This window comes from Astatotilapia calliptera, chromosome 7, assembly GCF_900246225.1.
Source record: "Astatotilapia calliptera chromosome 7, fAstCal1.2, whole genome shotgun sequence".
In the NCBI taxonomy this organism is placed as follows: domain Eukaryota; kingdom Metazoa; phylum Chordata; class Actinopteri; order Cichliformes; family Cichlidae; genus Astatotilapia; species Astatotilapia calliptera.
In genome coordinates, this window is record NC_039308.1 from 48293633 (window position 1) to 48317460 (window position 23828).

At 37.4% G+C, this 23828-nt stretch overlaps 4 protein-coding genes across 4 annotated transcripts; all 4 read left to right on the top strand.

Moving 5' to 3' along the window:
- Window positions 1-484: 484 nt before the first annotated feature.
- On the top strand, window positions 485-7118 carry LOC113026443 (collectin-11-like). Its single transcript, XM_026175250.1, has 5 exons — window positions 485-526; window positions 684-864; window positions 2483-2587; window positions 5468-5533; window positions 6456-7118. Exons 2-5 carry the CDS (start codon window positions 699-701, stop codon window positions 6836-6838), a joined length of 720 nt encoding a protein of 239 aa, XP_026031035.1. The 5' UTR covers window positions 485-526; window positions 684-698; the 3' UTR covers window positions 6839-7118.
- A 5855-nt stretch (window positions 7119-12973) lies between these two features.
- LOC113026445 (mannose-binding protein C-like) lies at window positions 12974-15249 on the top strand. The gene is made up of 5 exons (XM_026175252.1): window positions 12974-13096; window positions 13346-13544; window positions 13681-13737; window positions 13929-13994; window positions 14445-15249. Exons 2-5 carry the CDS (start codon window positions 13361-13363, stop codon window positions 14825-14827), a joined length of 690 nt encoding a protein of 229 aa, XP_026031037.1. The 5' UTR covers window positions 12974-13096; window positions 13346-13360; the 3' UTR covers window positions 14828-15249.
- A 1553-nt stretch (window positions 15250-16802) lies between these two features.
- LOC113026448 (mannose-binding protein C-like) lies at window positions 16803-19441 on the top strand. The gene is made up of 5 exons (XM_026175256.1): window positions 16803-16888; window positions 17140-17329; window positions 17493-17546; window positions 18319-18384; window positions 18637-19441. The coding sequence occupies exons 2-5, from the start codon at window positions 17155-17157 to the stop codon at window positions 19017-19019; spliced, it is 678 nt and encodes a 225-aa protein (XP_026031041.1). The 5' UTR covers window positions 16803-16888; window positions 17140-17154; the 3' UTR covers window positions 19020-19441.
- Window positions 19442-21009: 1568 nt separating this feature from the next.
- Window positions 21010-23648, top strand: LOC113026446 (mannose-binding protein C-like). The gene is made up of 5 exons (XM_026175253.1): window positions 21010-21095; window positions 21347-21536; window positions 21700-21753; window positions 22526-22591; window positions 22844-23648. The coding sequence occupies exons 2-5, from the start codon at window positions 21362-21364 to the stop codon at window positions 23224-23226; spliced, it is 678 nt and encodes a 225-aa protein (XP_026031038.1). The 5' UTR covers window positions 21010-21095; window positions 21347-21361; the 3' UTR covers window positions 23227-23648.
- Window positions 23649-23828: the final 180 nt, after the last annotated feature.

Genomic DNA, 23828 nt, shown 5'->3' on the forward strand with positions numbered 1-23828 from the left:
ACAATTTGACACTAACATAACTGAATAACTTTGCAATTTACATTTATAAAAATTCAGTTTAAAAAAATTACATCATCTGCATCTGGCTATCCTTTCTAATAACTGTGAAATTACTGCTTGATCATATTTACTAAATGTCAATTGGAATTATGATCAGAACACTAACATAAACTGTAAATAAGAAAATCTTTCACCAATACCGAACCAACATTACTGATCAGATTCTATTTATCTTTAATCTAAACCCTGCTATATTTCAGATCTAGGAATGCAGGCCTTTTGATTATTCATGTTTGACTGATCACAGTGGTTTGCCTTTTGTGAGTGGAAGGAAAAGCTTTTAAAAGGCATCGGTTGTAAGTGAACTCTCGATTATGACACCAGAGGCAGACTCTGTTTTTTTTCACCTGTCTCTCATTATAGCTGGGCTGGATGTCTTATATATCTGACTTTGACTTTTTTCTTTGCCACTTCTGTTTGGAAGCTGCAAAGAAGGATCACATCCATATCATTCGTCATTTAAACTGTGAGTATTTGTCTCTAAAAAGTACAGTTTTTTCTATTCAGCTGACAACCTGCAACCAAACAAACTGTTATTTTTCTTTGATTTCATTTATTTAAATTATCATAAAAATTGAAGAAGATTTTCATTAGAAAATAATTTCCAATATGTCACATTTCAGAGTTGCATAAAGAAGATGAAGCCATTTGTTTTTGTCATAACCTTCTGCCTCATGGTTCCTGTGGGCTACAGTCAGCTTTTTGGTCCTCCTGGTCCTAAAGGCCCACCTGGGTCACCTGGAGAACCCGGGGCATATGGAGAACCTGGAAAACAAGGACAGAAAGGCTTGAAAGGAGAACCTGGTGAGTGTGATAAACATCCCCCCAAATACACTCTCAGGGAGGGTTATTTTTAACCCCATAATGCCAAGTGTATTGTACAGGACTTTTTATAGGTTTTTAAAAATTTTACATTATCAGTATGATTCTTTTCCACCAAAAAACCTAAATAAACTGCACAATACATTTTCAAGCAATGATCTGTTTTTTTTTTTTGGTTTTTTTTTTAATTCCAAATGCAGTAAGTTGCGGTAAGCAGTAGTTCAACAAATACTTCAATTAAAAAACAAACAGATTTTCCTGGAAATTACTTCATGGTCTAACATATTTGTGCCTCACATGGTTCTGGGTATTTGACCCAGTGCTTTTTTGATTTTGGACTGTTGAATGTTGTTTTGAGGTTTATGTGATTTCTTTATAGTTCTACATTGTTTAGTCTTTTGTGTCTAGTATTTCCCAGTGCTTCCTATTTTAATTATTTATGCGTTTAGTTCTTAGTTCTTTGTTCGCTTTTGAGCCCAGGTTTTCTTAGTCTAGCATCTGTGTGTCTTCCCTAGTGTCCCGTGTATGTTGTCGGTCTTGCTTCCATGTTTATTCACCTTCTTTCTCCACAGTTGAGTGCCCGTGTCTCTTTGGTCCCTCTGTGCCCTGTCTCTGTAGTTTGCCTTGTTTACCCTGTCAGTCATGTCTCCATGTAATTTTCCCTTGTCTACGTCAAGTTTGTGTGTCTCAGTCTCCATGTCAGTGTTAGTTTCCTAGTTTATTGCTATAGTCACTTGTGTTGTGTATGTTATGTATGTAGGTTTCTTTCAGTTAGATTCTGTTGTCATGTGTGCCCCAGGTGTGTTCGAACTGGAGATAAGATAATGTGGACTCAAACGCAGACACAGATGCAAGAGAACTTTTAAACTGAAAGCCAGCCTTTATTAGAGGCTCTACAAAAGACTGCAAAACAACTAATGAAGGGAAGAACTAAAAATGCTATAAAAACCTAAACTGGGTGAAGCTAAATATAATAACATGGGAAGCCTCAAAAACATTACAAAAAACAGACTTCTAATAATAAACAACACAAAACACTGGGTCACCGAGCCAGGACCGTGACAGTAAGTGGTGATGTGTTCGGATTTGAATTTGGCCCACGTTCTGGATCAATATATCTACAATATATTTGGGAAAAAGTAAGCCCTCATAACTTCCTTAGCGTAAGAGCTACACTGGTTTGAAAAAGTGTTTGCCGCGTTCCTGATTTCATATTTTTTTTGTATGTTTGTCACACTTAAATGTTCCTGATCATCAAACAAATTTGAATATTAGACAAAGATAAAACAAGTAAATACAAAATGCAGTTTCTTAATAAAGGGGTTTATTATTAAGGGGGAAAAAATCCTTGTAACGTTTGATCACATAGTTTGAATCAAGACTTACAAATTTAAGTACAATATTGGCAACATTTAACAATTTGACTCCAACATGGATTTTTTCACATTGTTGTGTTGTGTACATGATCATTTTCCCCACCTTATATGGACGACATTTATAAACAACAACAGGGTAAAGTTTTTTTCTCTGGAAAACCAGAAACTGGAAACATTGGTATGAACTTCACATCTTATTTGATGTGTTTATATCTTCACTTTAGGGGCTAGAGGGCCTCTAGGACCACGTGGATTTCCAGGACCTAATGGACCAATGGGAAAACCTGGACTGCCTGGCCTACCTGGAACTATTATAATGTGTGGACGAGGTTAGAACATAAGAATAACTTTATTGATCCCAGAGGGAACTTCACAGACACACACTTTAATAGTGGCTCTATGGTGTTGTGGTTTATACATTTACCTAACAAGTCATATCTGAATTCAATCCTGTGAAACTTAAAACCCTTTGGGGTTGTGTCAGGGAGGGCATCTAAGGCAAAAACATGCAGGGCTACCTACTGTGTTGACAACTTGTGAATAAGGGAACAACTAATAGCAGTTTAACCATAAATATACAACACACGAAAACTACATTCCCATAAAATATGCTCTTTTAAGTTTCTAGTGAAAACCAAAAATCTTAAAAACAAAGAAGGTTGGTGGTGTTTGTCTTGACTCCATTTTGAGACCATTTTTTCTCCTTATATTTGATCTTTCTTTTGTTTTAGTTTTAATTTTACTTTCTCAGTTTTTCTCTAGGTTTGGTCTCTAAACTTAATTGGTTAGGTTTCTGAAAGGATAATGGTTTTGGGAGTTGAATCACAATTCACTATGGTTTAGCTTATTAGGGAAGTCAAGGTCCCATCTAATTAGGGATGGGTATCGAAAACCGGTTCTTGTTGAGAACCGGTTCCCACTGTTTCAATTCCTTGGAATCGTTTGCCATTTTTGCAAACGATTCCCTTATCGATTCCAGTCGCCCCGAATGACGTCACCACGTTGCGGAGCGTCATTTACCTGGCAGGAAACATGGCGCCTAAGCGGCTCAAACGCTCAAAAGTTTGATTATACTTTATGAGAACCGATGACAACAGGGCAACTTGCAAAGTAGATATTTCATTTAAGGGAGGAAACACTACGAATATGCAAAAGCATTTGCTCACAAAACACGCGATGACACGCGTTTTTAATTCCGCTCCGGACTCGTGACTCTCAACCCAGCAGCAGCGCTAACGTTTGCACGTCCTCTCCCGTTAATGCGGCAGGTAAATAATCAACTAACAGTGCATATTATGTTAGCGCAATCTGCCTTATTACAAGACCTGCCATTACTGTACATGTAGGTGACCATGATGAGAGAGACAGAGTCTGGCTGGCGCTCGCTGGCAGTTCTCGCTGCAGTCTACCGGTAGCGTCTCCTTTCAGGCCAGGATAGACTAATGTCACCGAGCAGTGTCTAAGTTTGTGGTCAAAGGCTTGCACCCATTTGCCACAGCAGATGCCCCCGATTTTTGGTAAGTGAATGTGTTTAATTGTAGGCAGGGACATTACTGGATATTCTTGTGTAATTGCCACAGAACAATTTATGTTATACTTTGTTATTGCTACAGAAGAATGTTGCAGCTTTAAGGCAGGGATGACTCCTGGAGTTGCTTTCTCACTGCATATGCTTTATTTCACAATCAGATCGATTTGATAACAAAAACATACAGCAGCTCCTCTCCTACTCCTAGCCCTTCGCTGCGGTGGAAAAAAGAACGACTTCAATCCCCTTCAAGGAACATACGTACAAAATAGTTTTCCTGATACACCAATGGGGCGTTCAATGCCATCTTGTAAATATGAGTACTCTGGCAGAGTAACAGTTCAAATGAAAAATACACCAGAACAAACAAGCAAACAAAAAAAGAAGTGTGGGGTACCTTTGAACCAATGAACAAAGTATAACAATTTATACTTTTTAACATAACCCGACCCCGTCAATATGTGATATGTCTCACAAGAATATTTATTTTATTATTTTACATTTACAATTTTTTTTTCCTGGGGACCCTGTGACACCCTATTGAAGAGCCGTAGGCTGGATCTCTCAAGATCTCACTGTTGGGTTTGTAAGGCCATGTTACTCCTAAATTTCTATCTTGTTCAAAGAGAAGATATAAAACAAAGCTCTGAGCTAATTGACCTTAGTGTTCTCCTTTTTTTTAAAAAAAAAAAGAATCGATAAGAGAATCGATAAAGAATCGAATCGTTAAACAGAATCGAAAATGGAATCGGAATCGTTAAAATCTTATCAATACCCATCCCTACATCTAATACAAAGTATGTCTGGTAAACCTGTCAGGGCTGCAGCTCCCACACATCCCACAAAGAGGACTCAAAATGCAGGCACTTACTGAGTTGTGAGGGAGGTTTATTGCAAAAGGCAAACACAAAGACGGCATTACAAAAACAGAACTAAGGGTAATCTAAGTGTGAAGTGCCAGTGTGTGAATGTGTGTGTGAATGGATGAATGACTGAATGTAGTGTGAAGCGCTTTGGGGTCCTTAGGGACTAGAAAAGCGCTATACAAATGCAGGCCATTTACCATAAACTGGGAGAAACGTAATTTAACAGCAATCCTGAACACGAAGGGGGACAGCAGGGAGAGGACACAGTGGATTCACAGACAGTTTTCCAGGAGACGAACACAGACGGACCAGTCATGAGTACATGAGTTTACACAACATAAAAACACACAGAGGGACACTGGGAAATCACACATACACAGGTGGGAGACACAGCTGGACCTGATTAACCTGACGAGACAGAGGAAAGACTAACACCAGGGACCAACAGAGGGAGCACCAACCCAGAATCCCAGCACCAGAACACAAATAATCCCAAAGCTAGAAGATCACAAATGATAATAATAATAATAATAATAATAATAATAATAATAATAATAATAATAATAATAATAATAATAATAATAATACACCAAACCCAAAATCACTGAGTCCCGGGACTCCATGACAAAACCTTTATGCAGACAAAACTTTTAGTATATACTGAACCAGGTTTAGCACCAGATGCATTGTATTGTGAGATGTCCCTTATGTTTTCATAATTATTTTACAGTTTTGAGAGACGTGGAAAAAGACAGATAACTAAATATGCAAATGAATAAATACACACTTTGTTAACTCTAATGTGTTTTGTCCAGATCCTATTGGCTCTTTTCAAAGCGACACTGAAAAGCTAATGAAGAGAATTGCCAAGTTTAAACTTGGTAAGTATCTTATCCATATTCATTTGTTTCAAATACATAACTGCTATTTTATAGCATAACAGACAGCTGTTATTTCTTTCTGCTGTATTTTAAATTTGATGGTATATCTCTGTTCTGGGGAGTTTGGCATCACTATTACATACACAAGACTCTTCAATGGAGAAAACTGTATTAAGACCACCCCCACCTACAATTTAAAGCAAACCAGACATAAGTAACAATAGTCAAGATGTTGTTGTCAGCCACAGAAGGGACTGGTGTGGTAGTGGGTTGCAAAGTAGCTTGCAGATGACCAGCAGCTGTAGTCAGGACTCAAATTGATGCCTATTTGTATTATTTTGTTCAGATTAACGCAAAGATTTGCTGTCACTGAATGAAGCTAAGAGGTCACATCACTATTGTAATCAATAATAGTATAATAAACAGCATTCTTTAAATTGATAAAGAAAAGACTACATAGTCAGTTTTTAATTTTATTTTATTAAAATACCACCAGTTTGCAACAATAATAACCTGAAGTCAACACTGTAAAAACTATATTGATAAACAGTAACAAAATAATTTTCCAATGCCAATGCAGTAGCTGTAAAGAACATATTATTGATTAACATTAATAAAATTCTCATATTTAGAGGTTTTACTTCAAAATCCAAGTTTCTTTTTTGAGACAATTCATGGTATATTAGTAAAATAAAATTTAACTGAATAAGAATCTTTAGATAAGCTTTAGAAAAGGCAACAATTATTTTGCCAGAAAACATATCCTTAAGATTGCCTACAAGTAATTGGTTTAAATGGTTTAAAATGGAGCACTGTAACAAAAAATAATTTCCCCCAGGGATCAATAAAGTATTCTGATTCTGATTCTGATTCTGAAGTAAATGTCTTTTTTCTAATTTTACTTTTCTGTGCTTTTTTTCAGCTGTAAACTATGATTTTGTCCAAATAGTTGATCAAAAATACTTTGTCTCCAACAAGCACAGAGGCAGTTTCTCAGAGGCTGTAGTGTTTTGCAGCCAACGTGGTTTAGAGCTGGCGTTGCCACAGAACGCGGAGGAGAACAACGCACTGACTCAAGTTCATGGCAAATTCAGAGCCAAAGCCTGGATCAATGTGAACAATAAAAAAGCTGAGGGGGAGTTTAAAACTGACATGAAAAATCAACCTTTGACCTTTAAAAATTGGGGAGAAGGGCAGCCAGACAAATCCATTGAGGATACAGGCTGCACAATGCTGTCAGAAAACGGTTCCTGGCAAGTGACACATGAATGTTCTCTCAATGTCCACATCATTTGTCAGTTATAGAAATGTCTCATGAGAAGAACTGCAAAAAACTCCCAAAACAAACAAACATAAATCCCACATTTATGTGTATATGTGTATTTTCAGCTTTGCATGCTTAATCTAACTCTGTTTCAGCCTTCTTGTGTGTGATGGCAACTAAAGATTATGTAATGCCAAAAGTGAGAAAGCAATGAAAAAAGATCAAAATGATCCTTATGTTCCTTATTCAGACATGATACCTTTTATGTTTAATTTACATCAGTTCATCTAAATCATCTGTTAATTACGGAAGAGGATTAGGGCCACTGGAAAAAAAAAAAACAATTCTGACTTTAATCTCAGAATTCTGAGATTAAAGTCAGAATTCTGACTTTTTTCTCAGAATTCTGACTTTAATCTCAGAATTCTGACTTTTTTCTCAGAATTCTGAAAAAAGTCAGAATTCTGACTTTTTTCTCAGAATTCTGACTTTAATCTCAGAATTCTGACTTTTTTTTCAGAATTCTGACTTCAAAGTCAGAATTCTTTCCTTTTTTTTTTCCAGTGGCCCTAATCCTCTTCCGTAGTTAATGCAGGGTGTCTTTACATTAGAAAAACTACTTCATGGGCTAAATTTTTCAGCTTTTGTTTTACAAAATATTTCCTTTTGCCTAAGCATATTCATAAATGCACTACATTGCTAAAAGTATTCCGTCACCCATCCAAATCACTGGATCAATCACTTCCATGGCAACAAGTGTATAAAGTCAGACAGCTAGGCTGTAGACTGCTTATACAAACAATTATGAAAGAATGGGTTGCTCTCAGGAGCTCAGTGACTTCCGGTGAGGTATCATGATAGAATATTACCTAACTAAATATTCCACAGTCAACTGTTAATGGTATTGTAACAAAGAAGAAGTATTTGCAATGACAGCAACTCAGAGTCAATTGCTACAGACCTCCAAACTTCATGTGGCCTTCAGATTAGCTCAAGATCAGTATGTAGAGAGCTTCATGGAATGGGTTTCCATGGCTGAGCAGCGCATCCTTACATCACCAAGCACAATGCAAAGTGTCGGATGCTGTTGTGTAAAGCCTGCTGCTACTGGACTGTAGAGCAGTGGAGACATTTTCTCTAGAGTGACAAATCATGCTTCTCCATCTGATGGGTGGGAGAGTCTGGGTTTGGCAGATGCCAAGACAATGGCATTTGTCTGACTGCATTGTGCAAAGTGGAAATTTGGTGGAGGAGGGATTACAGTGCAAGGTCGTTTTTTAGGAGATGTACTCGGACCCATGGGTATGCCCAATGACAGAATGCAACTTTTACAGGGAGTGCAGAATTATTAGGCAAGTTGTATTTTTGAGGAATGATTTTATTATTGAACAACAACCATGTTCTCAATGAACCCAAAAAACTCATTAATATCAAAGCTGAATGTTTTTGGAAGTAGTTTTTAGTTTGTTTTTAGTTTTAGCTATTTTAGGGGGATATCTGTGTGTGCAGGTGACTATTACTGTGCATAATTCTTAGGCAACTTAACAAAAAACAAATATATACCCATTTCAATTATTTATTTTTACCAGTGAAACCAATATAACATCTCCACATTCACAAATATACATTTCTGACATTCAAAAACAAAACAAAAACAAATCAGCGACCAATATAGCCACCTTTCTTTGCAAGGACACTCAAAAGCCTGCCATCCATGGATTCTGTCAGTGTTTTGATCTGTTCACCATCAACATTGCGTGCAGCAGCAACCACAGCCTCCCAGACACTGTTCAGAGAGGTGTACTGTTTTCCCTCCTTGTAAATCTCACATTTGATGATGGACCACAGGTTCTCAATGGGGTTCAGATCAGGTGAACAAGGAGGCCATGTCATTAGTTTTTCTTCTTTTATACCCTTTCTTGCCAGCCACGCTGTGGAGTACTTGGACGCGTGTGATGGAGCATTGTCCTGCATGAAAATCATGTTTTTCTTGAAGGATGCAGACTTCTTCCTGTACCACTGCTTGAAGAAGGTGTCTTCCAGAAACTGGCAGTAGGACTGGGAGTTGAGCTTGACTCCATCCTCAACCCAAAAAGGCCCCACAAGCTCATCTTTGATAATACCAGCCCAAACCAGTACTCCACCTCCACCTTGCTGGCGTCTGAGTCGGACTGGAGCTCTCTGCCCTTTACCAATCCAGCCACGGGCCCATCCATCTGGCCCATCAAGACTCACTCTCATTTCATCAGTCCATAAAACCTTAGAAAAACCAGTCTTGAGATATTTCTTGGCCCAGTCTTGACGTTTCAGCTTGTGTGTCTTGTTCAGTGGTGGTCGTCTTTCAGCCTTTCTTACCTTGGCCATGTCTCTGAGTATTGCACACCTTGTGCTTTTGGGCACTCCAGTGATGTTGCAGCTCTGAAATATGGCCAAACTGGTGGCAAGTGGCATCTTGGCAGCTGCACGCTTGACTTTTCTCAGTTCATGGGCAGTTATTTTGCGCCTTGGTTTTTCCACACGCTTCTTGCGACCCTGTTGACTATTTTGAATGAAACGCTTGATTGTTCGATGATCACGCTTCAGAAGCTTTGCAATTTTGAGACTGCTGCATCCCTCTGCAAGATATCTCACTATTTTTGACCTTTCTGAGCCTGTCAAGTCCTTCTTTTGACCCATTTTGCCAAAGGAAAAGAAGTTGCTTAATAATTATGCACACCTGATATAGGGTGTTGATGTCATTAGACCACACCCCTTCTCATTACAGAGATGCACATCACCTAATATGCTTAATTTGTAGTAGGCTTTCGAGCCTATACAGCTTGGAGTAAGACAACATGCATGAAGAGGATGATGTGGACAAAATACTCATTTGCCTAATAATTCTGCACTCCCTGTATATATTTTTGTGTCATGCTGTTTTTTTCCTTCGACTTTACTATGTTTATGCCACCACTTTGAAATGGTCCATATTATTTTCACTTTTGACTCAAGAAACTTTACACAGAACTCAGAGGAACATATACAGTTTGTTTTTTGGTATATGGGAGCAAGTCACCAAGACCACTATTTAAGCTATGAAGTAGCCACATTCACATAAGTGAATGGGGCTGCTCCCTTGGTCACATAAAAGGGTAATTTCAGGCGCCATGTGACTTTTCTTCCGCACAATATGTTTTGTCCACTGTTAGGGATGAAAAAGATTAAATAAAGCAGTTTTTACAAACACGTCACAGAGCTGACTTTGCACAAGAATGAGGAAGAGAACACCATACTAAATCAAGTTTTTGGATATATTTACAAAAAGGCCTGGATCAACTTGAGAAACAAAAAAGTGTCTGTTCGTGTGTGTGAGTCTAAAAAATGACAAATGCACAGAAATGATAAATTTGCTTAATAAATTGTTCTTAAATTTGGTTCATTGTTTGATTTCTTTTTTCTTCAGCTACAAGCTACAAGTTTGTCCAAAGAGTTGGTCAGAAATACTCTTGCAAGGATAGAGTTTCCTTCGCCTTGTAGTCCAGAAATAAGAACTCTGCATGCATCAACACTTGAGCTGGCTGTGTCCCAGAGTGAGCAGGAGAACAGCGCATTGACCAAAGGGTGTGGGGGATGTTTGCACAGCAGCTTAAATCAATGTCAGAAATAACATTACAGAAGGGAATTTTGAGGTTAACATGAAAAACCAACCTCTGACCTTTGCCAAATGGGGAGATACAGGCTGCACCATGCTGTCAGAAAATAGCACCTGGCAAGTTACACTGAAATGCCTCCTTGAGTGCATTTGTCAGTTATAGCAGAGATATTATTATTATTGTTATTGCAGGGAAGCTAACTGTGAGACACCAATTAATTTCCTCTTTCATAAAGTGGAAAACACTTCTGCATCATATCTGCACCTTGCTCTTTAAAACACAAGCTGCAGAAAACTAATTAGTAGATGTTTATAGTTTTACAAATACTGACATCCCATTAGTTCGTTATTTTTTGTTTTTAACACAAACACTTAATCATTCAGTCATCAATATATAAAGATGGAGACAGTGATTACAATGGAGATTTATAATCCACTCAGAATAAAATCTATAGCCTCCATTTTTCTAACTGGAAATTAAGTTGTCAGACTGTCAGTCAGTCAGACTTTTCAGCACACTAATCAATAATCACCCATTTGTCCTGTTGTAATTTGTCACACTGATAGAAAAAATGTCTCCTAAAGTTGGATCTTGGAGATGATGTTAATAGTTGTTCACAGATTGATATTTAGTCACATAATAATGTCAAAGATTCTGTGAGGTACAATGTCTGAAGTTGAAATTCTAAACCCTAACATATTTGGAACCAAATACTCTTGTGAATAGCCGTGTGAAGCAGGCAGGAATAGACCCAAATGGAGACTCATTTGGGTGAAAAGGAAGTCAAAAAAGGCAGCTGAACTAAACTAAACAATACAAAAACCAAACTGAGAAATGTGTGACCTAAGCAAGTGTGTGGAACACATGGTGGGGAATGAGGGCGATCACAAGAACGGACGGAGGTAAACAGAGGATTTAAATACACATTTATTATTAAAATAGACATAACATAAAAAAAAAATAAAATTCATGTCCGAAGCACCATATCATCCCGTTATCAGACAGAACTATCACATGATCAAACAGAAGCTGTCAGTTCAGCTGTAAAGTGGTCAATCATAATAAAGCTGTTCATTACAAATTGTAGATTCAAGCTGCTCTTTTGGCCACCAGATGTCACCAGAGATAACTGTGTTGAAAAGCTTTGAGTAATGAACCGTTTTGCAGTACTTCAATGCTTCAGAAAGCTTAATTTGCCCATCCCTAGGAAGTGATACTCTACCGCAGAGAGCACGGACACACATAGGAGTGCTTGTGTAAATCACCCTTTTGCCATTTTTATCCTGACTCAACAGGTCTGTTTAGCAAGTAGTCAGATCAGATTGATTTTAGCGAGCAGAATTCAGCTTTGAGATCAGAACTAACTGTGACAGCATGAATCAGCTGGAGCGCTGTTGGACACTTTCAAAGAATTTAATTGTGCAAGTGGGAATGAATGCCTGTGCCAGTGAAATTAAATTTTAGTGATGTTTTCTCTCATATGCCACTTTTAACCAATATATAATTCCGTACTCAAGTCATTATTAAAAGATTCCAATGGAATCGGAAGCAACCCTGCTTCCCAAGAGAATAGCCAGCTGTGACCATAAGTTAGCAGTAATTTAAAAGGTGTTGCAAACATGCAATGAGACAAAAGTGTAATTTTAAAGAATGTCAAAGAATAGTCTGGACACACAAAAAAAGGCTATAAGTAGAAGACTTTTGGACTCCAGAAGCAACAAAATTTTGACTCTAACGGGGTCTCAAAAACAGTTACTTAACCAAAGATATTTTCAAAACTTCAATAAAGCAATAATTATTACTAACAGTTAAATGGATGCATTAAGAGCTGCTTTTTTCTGCCTCTTGTGCCTGTCACAAATTTTGACACAAGTAAAGATTTTACTGTTTATCTGGATTCATAATGTCTCCCTGTGCATAATTACTATACATGGATTTGGATTTGCTGTCTGTGCAACAATTCTCAGGGACCACCTTGGAGATGCAATTCACTTTAGAAACATATTATCGTAGACATTTTTCATGCACTGATAAAGAAATTATGAAACAAATGAGCAATTAAAACACAACAATCCTATTTGTCTTAACAACGAGTTAAGTTAATTGTTCGCAACAAGTTGACGACTGTTGCATTGTTTCCAAAACTGGAAATCTGAAGCTCATTTAGTAATCTTTATCATCAACTTGGCCCCATATGTCTCTGTCAATGTCTTTGCTACACTAAGTTCAACATGTTTGAAGTTTTAAATGTTCAAAACAGACCCAAGCCAAGTATTTATACTTTTCAGAAACATACATTTTGTGAGTGTGGTATTTCTATTGCATGAAAACTATGCTCTGTGTCACCATACTTTGTTTCACACTGAAGTTCGTCTGTGCACAAATACCTGAAGAAAGACTGTTTTTTGTCTTAAACCATGCTTTATTTGTGGTGGGGAAATAAAGAGTGCTGAAAAAATATCAATCTGGAAAGTAGGTTGTGCTTCAGCACAAGAGGGAGGATTCTACATTCTGACATTTTTTTCTATCCCAAATGGGATTTTGTAGCTGTTGTTTACTTTGGAGAGAACGATCCATCTTACATTAGTTCTACCTAATATCTCAGTTATTTTGTTGGGACATTAGCAGTGAGGCAGTACACCCAACAGACTGCTCTTCATTTATATTGTAAGTACTTTCCTGCTTACTGCTTTATTCTACTAAATTTAATGTTATCATGCGAGTTACATATTGTTTGAAGTATTGCTTGACATTCTAAACATATACCTAGAAAATCCCTCGGAGCTACAATCACAATATTTAATACAATCTCTGTTTTGAAAGATCAGATTTCATTTTTGTTACACATTGAATCAGTTAAACCAAGGTAAATCTGGGAAAAACGTACATTACATATATTTTTAATTATCATTTCAGTTCTTCACTGAGAAGATGAGCCCACTTCTTTTTTTGTGCATCTTGTGCCTGTCGGCCCGCATCACCTACACTCAGTTTCCAGGTCCTCCTGGTCTTAAAGGTGAGAAAGGAGATCCAGGGGTTTCTGGGACACAAGGAGTGCCTGGACTACGTGGGCGAACTGGAATTCCTGGACTGCCTGGACTGCGTGGACATCCTGGTGAAAAAAGTCTAAAATATTATGAGTTCACCACAAGAATGTTGTAAAGAATATAACTTCTTATCATCGTTTGATTTTGACACATATTTATGTACTTTGACTTTAGAAGGCTTTATGTCTGTTTCTTTGCTTTCAGGGGATGTAGGAATATATGGGCTTCCTGGGCACCCTGGAGAAACAGTGTGCACTGAAGGTAAAGATAAGATACAATAAGATGAGAAGATCCCATGTAGCATACTGATATTAGTCCAATCTGTGTCAGACAGCACAAGATCAGTTTGATGACAGATTGCACAGTGAATTAGTTGATGCTCTGTAATTTAAAAGAAAAATAGACCACACAGCTCCTTTCATTCCTGTTGTACGCTCACAATTTAATTTCAGCTACAGTTGAATCCAGTTGCCCAGATGTTGAAACCTTAAAAAGCAGACTTGCTGAGTTAGAACTGGGTAAGTATCATCATCAAGGCATTATTAATTATGTTTATTTAAAACTCTTTCAAAGACCATCCGTTAATAATTTGTTGTTGCAATTTACAATAAATCCAGTGTTTTTGCCTGATGTTACAACTTGATCAACATTGAAAAAGTTAGTTGATTGACAGTTAGCAGCAATAAAAAACAGCTGATCAGAACATCAAAGCTAAAAACATTTGAAGATGACTGATGAATTGGCATATTCATTTAGAAGCCTCCAGAGATTTTGGGTATGGTGTGTGATCTTGTTCCTACAAGCTCTGTGTTTTTAAAATTTGATTTTACTTGCCTTTCTTGTATCTAACTATGACAAATGCACCATGGAGATGAAGCTTTTTTCATTGTTTCCTAATTGCTTATTTACCTTTGTTGATAATGATTTATGAGTCACAGTTTGTTCCCTGACATTTTTCTGTTCTCTAGCCATTAACTATCATTTTGTCCGGAGAGTTGGTCAGAAATACTTTGTGTCCAACAAGGAGAGAGGCTCTTTCTCCAGGGCTGTCGAATTCTGCTCCCAACAACACATAGAGTTGGCTTTGCCCCAGAACGAGGAGGAGAACAACGCACTGACTCAAGTGTTTGGCGATGTTTACAAGGCAGCTTGGATCAGTGTCAACAACAAAAAGGCAGAGGGAAATTTTGAGGTGGATATGAAAAACCAACGTCTGACATTTACCAAGTGGGGAGAAGGTCAGCCAGACAAATCCATCCAAGATACAGGCTGCACCATGCTGTCAGAAAACGGCATCTGGCAAGTTACACCAGAATGTTCCATGAACGCTTACATCATTTGTCAGTTATAGAAAAATCCCGGTTCCTTGCGAATCTTGCTTTTGGCAATTTCCCCCCACTATCATGTTTATCTCAACATTTTTATTGCATTTTTATTTCTTATATTACATGTAGAGAAATGTTCTCATTTACCCCAATGGAAGAAAAAAATCTAAGCTTGCAGTTGTTTATGAATTATGGGTAAAGCATCGGGGCTGCATTTTGTAGAAGAAAGAAAACTTTGTAGTATTAAAAATGAGACCAACGATTCTCAGTTGACCAACTGAAGTGAAACTCCCAATGGCAATGAATTCATGAATGCATTGTAATAGGAATAACTATTATCTCACAGACCTAAGTTTAAGTCAGTTATTCTGATGCTTGACTGATGTATTGTCAATAAATCATTTAAGCTAACTCTTCATGGTTTCAAATAAATGCTTTTGCATCACTATTGTGCTTTCTGCTATATGTCAGTGTCTTTATGTTAGACAAAAGCCTTTTTCTGTCTCCATCTTCATAATTCTATAAATATAATAATAAATGTATAAAGAATTAAACATTGAACTGCAATAGAAACAAATTTTGTAAGTGTGGCATTCTAATCATGAACTAGTGAAAGTAGGTATTAAAGTATTATTCACATGGTTATAATGCAGTCCCAGACAATGCCATTTGAAGATATTGTTTAATTTTTTCCAAAGGGTGCTTTGAACACTTATGTAGTGTTTTCCTATAAAAACATCACATATTGTGCATTTCTACATAAAAGCCTTTTCAGCTGATTGGTGTTTGCTTTTTGCGAACGCAATACTGTACTTGTGGCTGAAAAACTGGAAAGAAATATTAACATACTTAGGAATAAAATTGAGGTGTCATCATAACTTCATAATATCAGAGATCAAAAAAGAGGTTGTGAAATCTTTATATAAATAAAGGTATGTGCTGTTATATTTGTTGTTAAAAATCCCCCCCCCCCCCCCCCCCCCACACACACACACACACACACACTAATCCAACTCCCAGTTCCCATATGAGAGTATGCAGCTGTTGTTTATATGGAGGTCTGTCTAATATCTCAGCGATTTTTCTGTGGAATGAGCAAAAAGGAGGTCCACCCAACATAGCAATGCTTATTTGTATTTTGACTTCTTCCCTAGAGTCTTTTAAGCACATCCCTAATGCTTCCATGGGAGTTGAGAGGACAAATAGCAGCCATATGCTGCTAATCAAATGTACCAAAATTCCTCTACAATTATGAGAGAGCCTGATGAAATCATACAGAGGATGCTTTGTTCAAATTATTGCTGCTAAAGGTGATTCTGCAAAAGTCTGATTCACAGTGTTTGTAGTTTTTCAGCCCTGCAACAGACTGGCGACCTGTCCAGGGTGTACCCTGCCTCTCGCCCTATGACAGCTGGGATGGGCTCCAGCGCCCCCCGCGACCCTGAAAAGGATAAGCGGAAGCGAATGGATGGATGGATGTAGTTTTTCACTAAGAAGTGAACGTAATGAAATATTTACATTGCACACAACCTCTGCAACATCTCAGTGTACTATTTTAAACATTAAACTACTGTTAAATTTCCTTTAAATATGTGTTTCAAACAATTCAGCGTCAACTGATTTATTAATCTTAAATGTTGAACTTCGTCTTTTTAAGTCTGTCAATTTTAAGAGAGCTTTAAAACAATAATGCACTCATGTTTTAATCTTATAGTGATGATTGTGTGGTCAAAATGTGCACAATTCTTTTTGAAATTGAGTTTTGTACAGGGAGTTGCCTTTTATGTTAAGTGGCAGAAACTGTCTGTGCCTCATAAAGTCAAACGTTATCATTTCTGCATTCACCCATAACTACGTCAAATCCGTATTCTCATGTTTAGATTCATAGAGTCTTTAAGGTATCACAACACAGTGGCCTTTTTTTGGTTTGAAAGGAGGGAGGTTAATGGACAATCCCTAATGAGATGTTCCAGCTGCTTACTGTGGACTGAATCCCTCCCACATTACTTCTAGCAAATATCTCAGTTCTTTTTCTGTGGAAGCAGCAAAGAAGCAGTATGCCCAGCACATCACTTCTCGTTGGTGGGGTGAGTTCTCTCCTGTTTATCTCTGTATTGTACTAAATTTTGTGCTACCAAATGGTTTTAACTCTTGAAAACACTTTAAAACAACAAAGATAAAGAAGTACAACACACTAGCTAGAAAAAATTAATTAAATTTAGCAATTTCTGCATAAAGAATGTCTATAATTGGAAAATTTATCATTCTTCCATTTGAGGGTTAGGGCTACATGGCTTTTATATGGAAAACTTAATACTATATTTAACCAAAATTTCAGTTCTGAACTACGAAGATGAGACTGCTTCTTTTATTCTCCGTCATCTGCTTGATGGCCACTGTCAGCTTCAGTCAGCCTCCTGGTCCTCCAGGTCAAAAAGGTGAAAAAGGAGATCCCGGATATCCTGGGTTTGCTGGGATGATAGGACCACCTGGACGAGATGGTGTTCCTGGATTACCGGGGATTAAAGGTCAAAATAACCGATGCTATTACTTCATTCCAGCAGTATTTTAAAGGATGTAATTTCGAACTAAATTTAGATCATTTATTTTTTATTTGGACAGACAAATATATTTGATTTTGAAGCCACAAGCACCTTTAGCTGGCTCACTACCTGTTTATCTATTCTGCAGGGGACCGAGGATTTCCTGGGATACCTGGATATCCTGGCGTTCGTGGAACATGCTGTAAAGTTTACACTTAAACACCTTTTTTTTGCAATGATTGCTTTAGATCATGTACACCTCAGTTATCTGGCATGTTTTCTAAAGATAAAGGCTATGTGTCCCCTGATGTGCCTTGAAATCTATGCATATGGTGACACAATTAGGCAGGCGCAGGATTAGAAATAAGTCTACTGTATTTATAGTCTGTAAAGTCTAAAGGGAAGCTTGACTGTAGACTGTCGTTCTCTCTGTAACATTTGTAGTCACACAAATTTCTCACAAGGCCTCAGTTGTTTTGGTTGGTTACATTTACTCAAAGCTGGAGTATATAAAACAATTTATGCCTGCACGCATTTTGTATTTTCTCATGTTATCTTCTGATTTGTTGATCATAAGTGCCCACAACATAATTCACATGGGGGTAATTTGATCACTGTCTAAATTTACATGCTGGTTAGCAGCATGTCAACGATGATGGATGAGCTAGAAAAACAGTTTACAAATGGTAACCACTTGTTTTTTCCATATTTCTCTCATGACTGAACAAAACATCCTGAAACAGTTTAAAGAGCCCGTAAGCTTAACAGAGTGATTATCTAATCATTTCAGAAATCAGAAAAACAACAACAATTCCTCCCATGTCATAAATAAATAAAAGTTTGGAAAAGAAAATCTGTCAGTGGTTAAAAGTGAGGCATAAAACGAAGAAACTTTAAATGGCCATTTGTAGGTACAGCAGAGCTGTAAGTGTGGCCTCTGTGTAAAGTTCACTAACTTGATCTGTTTGATCCAGCTGCTACTGAGACGAGCTGCCCAGACCTCAGAGCTTTGAAGGACAGACTTGCCAAGCTAGAGCTCGGTGAGTGTCACAATCATGTGTTTTTAATTCAAATTCAAACACAACTCAGTTACAAAGAACTGTTTTTGTCAAATACACAGGACATCTAAAAAATGCAACTTTAAGTCTAATTTTCAGACATGATTGATAAGTCATCATATTCATCATCATATTTCTGTGTGACAGTTTTCCATGTCTCTACAACATTAGATTGATTTTAAATAAAAAGCCTAAGAGTAACAGTTTGCTTTATTACATTTTTCTGTTCTCTAGCCATTAACTATCATTTTGTCCGGAGAGTTGGTCAGAAATACTTTGTGTCCAACAAGGAGAGAGGCTCTTTCTCCAGGGCTGTCGAATTCTGCTCCCAACAACACATAGAGTTGGCTTTGCCCCAGAACGAGGAGGAGAACAACGCACTGACTCAAGTGTTTGGCGATGTTTACAAGGCAGCTTGGATCAGTGTCAACAACAAAAAGGCAGAGGGAAATTTTGAGGTGGATATGAAAAACCAACGTCTGACATTTACCAAGTGGGGAGAAGGTCAGCCAGACAAATCCATCCAAGATACAGGCTGCACCATGCTGTCAGAAAACGGCATCTGGCAAGTTACACCAGAATGTTCCATGAACGCTTACATCATTTGTCAGTTATAGAAAAATCCCGGTTCCTTGCGAATCTTGCTTTTGGCAATTTCCCCCCACTATCATGTTTATCTCAACATTTTTATTGCATTTTTATTTCTTATATTACATGTAGAGAAATGTTCTCATTTACCCCAATGGAAGAAAAAAATCTAAGCTTGCAGTTGTTTATGAATTATGGGTAAAGCATCGGGGCTGCATTTTGTAGAAGAAAGAAAACTTTGTAGTATTAAAAATGAGACCAACGATTCTCAGTTGACCAACTGAAGTGAAACTCCCAATGGCAATGAATTCATGAATGCATTGTAATAGGAATAACTATTATCTCACAGACCTAAGTTTAAGTCAGTTATTCTGATGCTTGACTGATGTATTGTCAATAAATCATTTAAGCTAACTCTTCATGGTTTCAAATAAATGCTTTTGCATCACTATTGTGCTTTCTGCTATATGTCAGTGTCTTTATGTTAGACAAAAGCCTTTTTCTGTCTCCATCTTCATAATTCTATAAATATAATAATAAATGTATAAAGAATTAAACATTGAACTGCAATAGAAACAAATTTTGTAAGTGTGGCATTCTAATCATGAACTAGTGAAAGTAGGTATTAAAGTATTATTCACATGGTTATAATGCAGTCCCAGACAATGCCATTTGAAGATATTGTTTAATTTTTTCCAAAGGGTGCTTTGAACACTTATGTAGTGTTTTCCTATAAAAACATCACATATTGTGCATTTCTACATAAAAGCCTTTTCAGCTGATTGGTGTTTGCTTTTTGCGAACGCAATACTGTACTTGTGGCTGAAAAACTGGAAAGAAATATTAACATACTTAGGAATAGAATTGAGGTGTCATCATAACTTCATAATATCAGAGATCAAAAAAGAGGTTGTGAAATCTTTATATAAATAAAGGTATGTGCTGTTATATTTGTTGTTAAAAATCCCCCCCCCCACACACACACACACACACACACACACACACACACACACACACACACACTAATCCAACTCCCAGTTCCCATATGAGAGTATGCAGCTGTTGTTTATATGGAGGTCTGTCTAATATCTCAGCGATTTTTCTGTGGAATGAGCAAAAAGGAGGTCCACCCAACATAGCAATGCTTATTTGTATTTTGACTTCTTCCCTAGAGTCTTTTAAGCACATCCCTAATGCTTCCATGGGAGTTGAGAGGACAAGTAGCAGCCATATGCTGCTAATCAAATGTACCAAAATTCCTCTACAATTATGAGAGAGCCTGATGAAATCATACAGAGGATGCTTTGTTCAAATTATTGCTGCTAAAGGTGATTCTGCAAAAGTCTGATTCACAGTGTTTGTAGTTTTTCAGCCCTGCAACAGACTGGCGACCTGTCCAGGGTGTACCCTGCCTCTCGCCCTATGACAGCTGGGATGGGCTCCAGCGCCCCCCGCGACCCTGAAAAGGATAAGCGGAAGCGAATGGATGGATGGATGTAGTTTTTCACTAAGAAGTGAACGTAATGAAATATTTACATTGCACACAACCTCTGCAACATCTCAGTGTACTATTTTAAACATTAAACTACTGTTAAATTTCCTTTAAATATGTGTTTCAAACAATTCAGCGTCAACTGATTTATTAATCTTAAATGTTGAACTTCGTCTTTTTAAGTCTGTCAATTTTAAGAGAGCTTTAAAACAATAATGCACTCATGTTTTAATCTTATAGTGATGATTGTGTGGTCAAAATGTGCACAATTCTTTTTGAAATTGAGTTTTGTACAGGGAGTTGCCTTTTATGTTAAGTGGCAGAAACTGTTTGTGCCTCATAAAGTCAAACGTTATCATTTCTGCATTCACCCATAACTACGTCAAATCCGTATTCTCATGTTTAGATTCACAGAGTCTTTAAGGTCTCACAACACAGTGGCCTTTTTTTGGTTTGAAAGGAGGGAGGTTAATGGACAATCCCTAATGAGATGTTCCAGCTGCTTACTGTGGACTGAATCCCTCCCACATTACTTCTAGCAAATATCTCAGTTCTTTTTCTGTGGAAGCAGCAAAGAAGCAGTATGCCCAGCACATCACTTCTCGTTGGTGGGGTGAGTTCTCTCCTGTTTATCTCTGTATTGTACTAAATTTTGTGCTTCCAAATGGTTTTAACTCTTGAAAACACTTTAAAACAACAAAGATAAAGAATTACAACACACTAGCTAGAAAAAATTAATTAAATTTAGCAATTTCTGCATAAAGAATGTCTATAATTGGAAAATTTATCATTCTTCCATTTGAGGGTTAGGGCTACATGGCTTTTATATGGAAAACTTAATACTATATTTAACCAAAATTTCAGTTCTGAACTACGAAGATGAGACTGCTTCTTTTATTCTCCGTCATCTGCTTGATGGCCACTGTCAGCTTCAGTCAGCCTCCTGGTCCTCCAGGTCAAAAAGGTGAAAAAGGAGATCCCGGATATCCTGGGTTTCCTGGGATGATAGGACGACCTGGACGAGATGGTGTTCCTGGATCACCGGGGATTAAAGGTCAAAATAACCGATGTTATTACTTCATTCCAGCAGTATTTTAAAGGATGTAATTTCGAACTAAATTTAGGTCATTTATTTTTTATTTGGACAGACAAATATATTTGATTTTGAAGCCACAAGCACCTTTAGCTGGCTCACTACCTGTTTATCTATTCTGCAGGGGACCGAGGATTTCCTGGGATACCTGGATATCCTGGCGTTCGTGGAACATGCTGTAAAGTTTACACTTAAACACCTTTTTTTTGCAATGATTGCTTTAGATCATGTACACCTCAGTTATCTGGCATGTTTTCTAAAGATAAAGGCTATGTGTCCCCTGATGTGCCTTGAAATCTATGCATATGGTGACACAATTAGGCAGGCGCAGGATTAGAAATAAGTCTACTGTATTTATAGTCTGTAAAGTCTAAAGGGAAGCTTGACTGTAGACTGTCGTTCTCTCTGTAACATTTGTAGTCACACAAATTTCTCACAAGGCCTCAGTTGTTTTGGTTGGTTACATTTACTCAAAGCTGGAGTATATAAAACAATTTATGCCTGCACGCATTTTGTATTTTCTCATGTTATCTTCTGATTTGTTGATCATAAGTGCCCACAACATAATTCACATGGGGGTAATTTGATCACTGTCTAAATTTACATGCTGGTTAGCAGCATGTCAACGATGATGGATGAGCTAGAAAAACAGTTTACAAATGGTAACCACTTGTTTTTTCCATATTTCTCTCATGACTGAACAAAACATCCTGAAACAGTTTAAAGAGCCCGTAAGCTTAACAGAGTGATTATCTAATCATTTCAGAAATCAGAAAAACAACAACAATTCCTCCCATGTCATAAATAAATAAAAGTTTGGAAAAGAAAATCTGTCAGTGGTTAAAAGTGAGGCATAAAACGAAGAAACTTTAAATGGCCATTTGTAGGTACAGCAGAGCTGTAAGTGTGGCCTCTGTGTAAAGTTCACTAACTTGATCTGTTTGATCCAGCTGCTACTGAGACGAGCTGCCCAGACCTCAGAGCTTTGAAGGACAGACTTGCCAAGCTAGAGCTCGGTGAGTGTCACAATCATGTGTTTTTAATTCAAATTCAAACACAACTCAGTTACAAAGAACTGTTTTTGTCAAATACACAGGACATCTAAAAAATGCAACTTTAAGTCTAATTTTCAGACATGATTGATAAGTCATCATATTCATCATCATATTTCTGTGTGACAGTTTTCCATGTCTCTACAACATTAGATTGATTTTAAATAAAAAGCCTAAGAGTAACAGTTTGCTTTATTACATTTTTCTGTTCTCTAGCCATTAACTATCATTTTGTCCGGAGAGTTGGTCAGAAATACTTTGTGTCCAACAAGGAGAGAGGCTCTTTCTCCAGGGCTGTCGAATTCTGCTCCCAACAACACATAGAGTTGGCTTTGCCCCAGAACGAGGAGGAGAACAACGCACTGACTCAAGTGTTTGGCGATGTTTACAAGGCAGCTTGGATCAGTGTCAACAACAAAAAGGCAGAGGGAAATTTTGAGGTGGATATGAAAAACCAACGTCTGACATTTACCAAGTGGGGAGAAGGTCAGCCAGACAAATCCATCCAAGATACAGGCTGCACCATGCTGTCAGAAAACGGCATCTGGCAAGTTACACCAGAATGTTCCATGAACGCTTACATCATTTGTCAGTTATAGAAAAATCCCGGTTCCTTGCGAATCTTGCTTTTGGCAATTTCCCCCCACTATCATGTTTATCTCAACATTTTTATTGCATTTTTATTTCTTATATTACATGTAGAGAAATGTTCTCATTTACCCCAATGGAAGAAAAAAATCTAAGCTTGCAGTTGTTTATGAATTATGGGTAAAGCATCGGGGCTGCATTTTGTAGAAGAAAGAAAACTTTGTAGTATTAAAAATGAGACCAACGATTCTCAGTTGACCAACTGAAGTGAAACTCCCAATGGCAATGAATTCATGAATGCATTGTAATAGGAATAACTATTATCTCACAGACCTAAGTTTAAGTCAGTTATTCTGATGCTTGACTGATGTATTGTCAATAAATCATTTAAGCTAACTCTTCATGGTTTCAAATAAATGCTTTTGCATCACTATTGTGCTTTCTGCTATATGTCAGTGTCTTTATGTTAGACAAAAGCCTTTTTCTGTCTCCATCTTCATAATTCTATAAATATAATAATAAATGTATAAAGAATTAAACATTGAACTGCAATAGAAACAAATTTTGTAAGTGTGGCATTCTAATCATGAACTAGTGAAAGTAGGTATTAAAG

What these genes read in the sequence shown, in the direction of transcription:
- LOC113026446 (XM_026175253.1), top strand. Translation starts at nt 21,362, where the DNA reads ATGAGACTGCTTCTTTTATTCTCCGTCATCTGCTTGATGGCCACTGTC. An exon ending in TGGATCACCGGGGATTAAAG is followed by an intron (nt 21,537 to 21,699) that starts GTCAAAATAACC and finishes TCTATTCTGCAG; the next exon opens with GGGACCGAGGATTTCCTGGG. An exon ending in ACTTGCCAAGCTAGAGCTCG is followed by an intron (nt 22,592 to 22,843) that starts GTGAGTGTCACA and finishes TCTGTTCTCTAG; the next exon opens with CCATTAACTATCATTTTGTC.
- LOC113026443 (XM_026175250.1), top strand. Translation starts at nt 699, where the DNA reads ATGAAGCCATTTGTTTTTGTCATAACCTTCTGCCTCATGGTTCCTGTG. An exon ending in TATTATAATGTGTGGACGAG is followed by an intron (nt 2,588 to 5,467) that starts GTTAGAACATAA and finishes TGTTTTGTCCAG; the next exon opens with ATCCTATTGGCTCTTTTCAA. An exon ending in AATTGCCAAGTTTAAACTTG is followed by an intron (nt 5,534 to 6,455) that starts GTAAGTATCTTA and finishes GCTTTTTTTCAG; the next exon opens with CTGTAAACTATGATTTTGTC.
- LOC113026448 (XM_026175256.1), top strand. Translation starts at nt 17,155, where the DNA reads ATGAGACTGCTTCTTTTATTCTCCGTCATCTGCTTGATGGCCACTGTC. An exon ending in TGGCGTTCGTGGAACATGCT is followed by an intron (nt 17,547 to 18,318) that starts GTAAAGTTTACA and finishes TGTTTGATCCAG; the next exon opens with CTGCTACTGAGACGAGCTGC. An exon ending in ACTTGCCAAGCTAGAGCTCG is followed by an intron (nt 18,385 to 18,636) that starts GTGAGTGTCACA and finishes TCTGTTCTCTAG; the next exon opens with CCATTAACTATCATTTTGTC.
- LOC113026445 (XM_026175252.1), top strand. Translation starts at nt 13,361, where the DNA reads ATGAGCCCACTTCTTTTTTTGTGCATCTTGTGCCTGTCGGCCCGCATC. An exon ending in AGAAACAGTGTGCACTGAAG is followed by an intron (nt 13,738 to 13,928) that starts GTAAAGATAAGA and finishes ATTTAATTTCAG; the next exon opens with CTACAGTTGAATCCAGTTGC. An exon ending in ACTTGCTGAGTTAGAACTGG is followed by an intron (nt 13,995 to 14,444) that starts GTAAGTATCATC and finishes TCTGTTCTCTAG; the next exon opens with CCATTAACTATCATTTTGTC.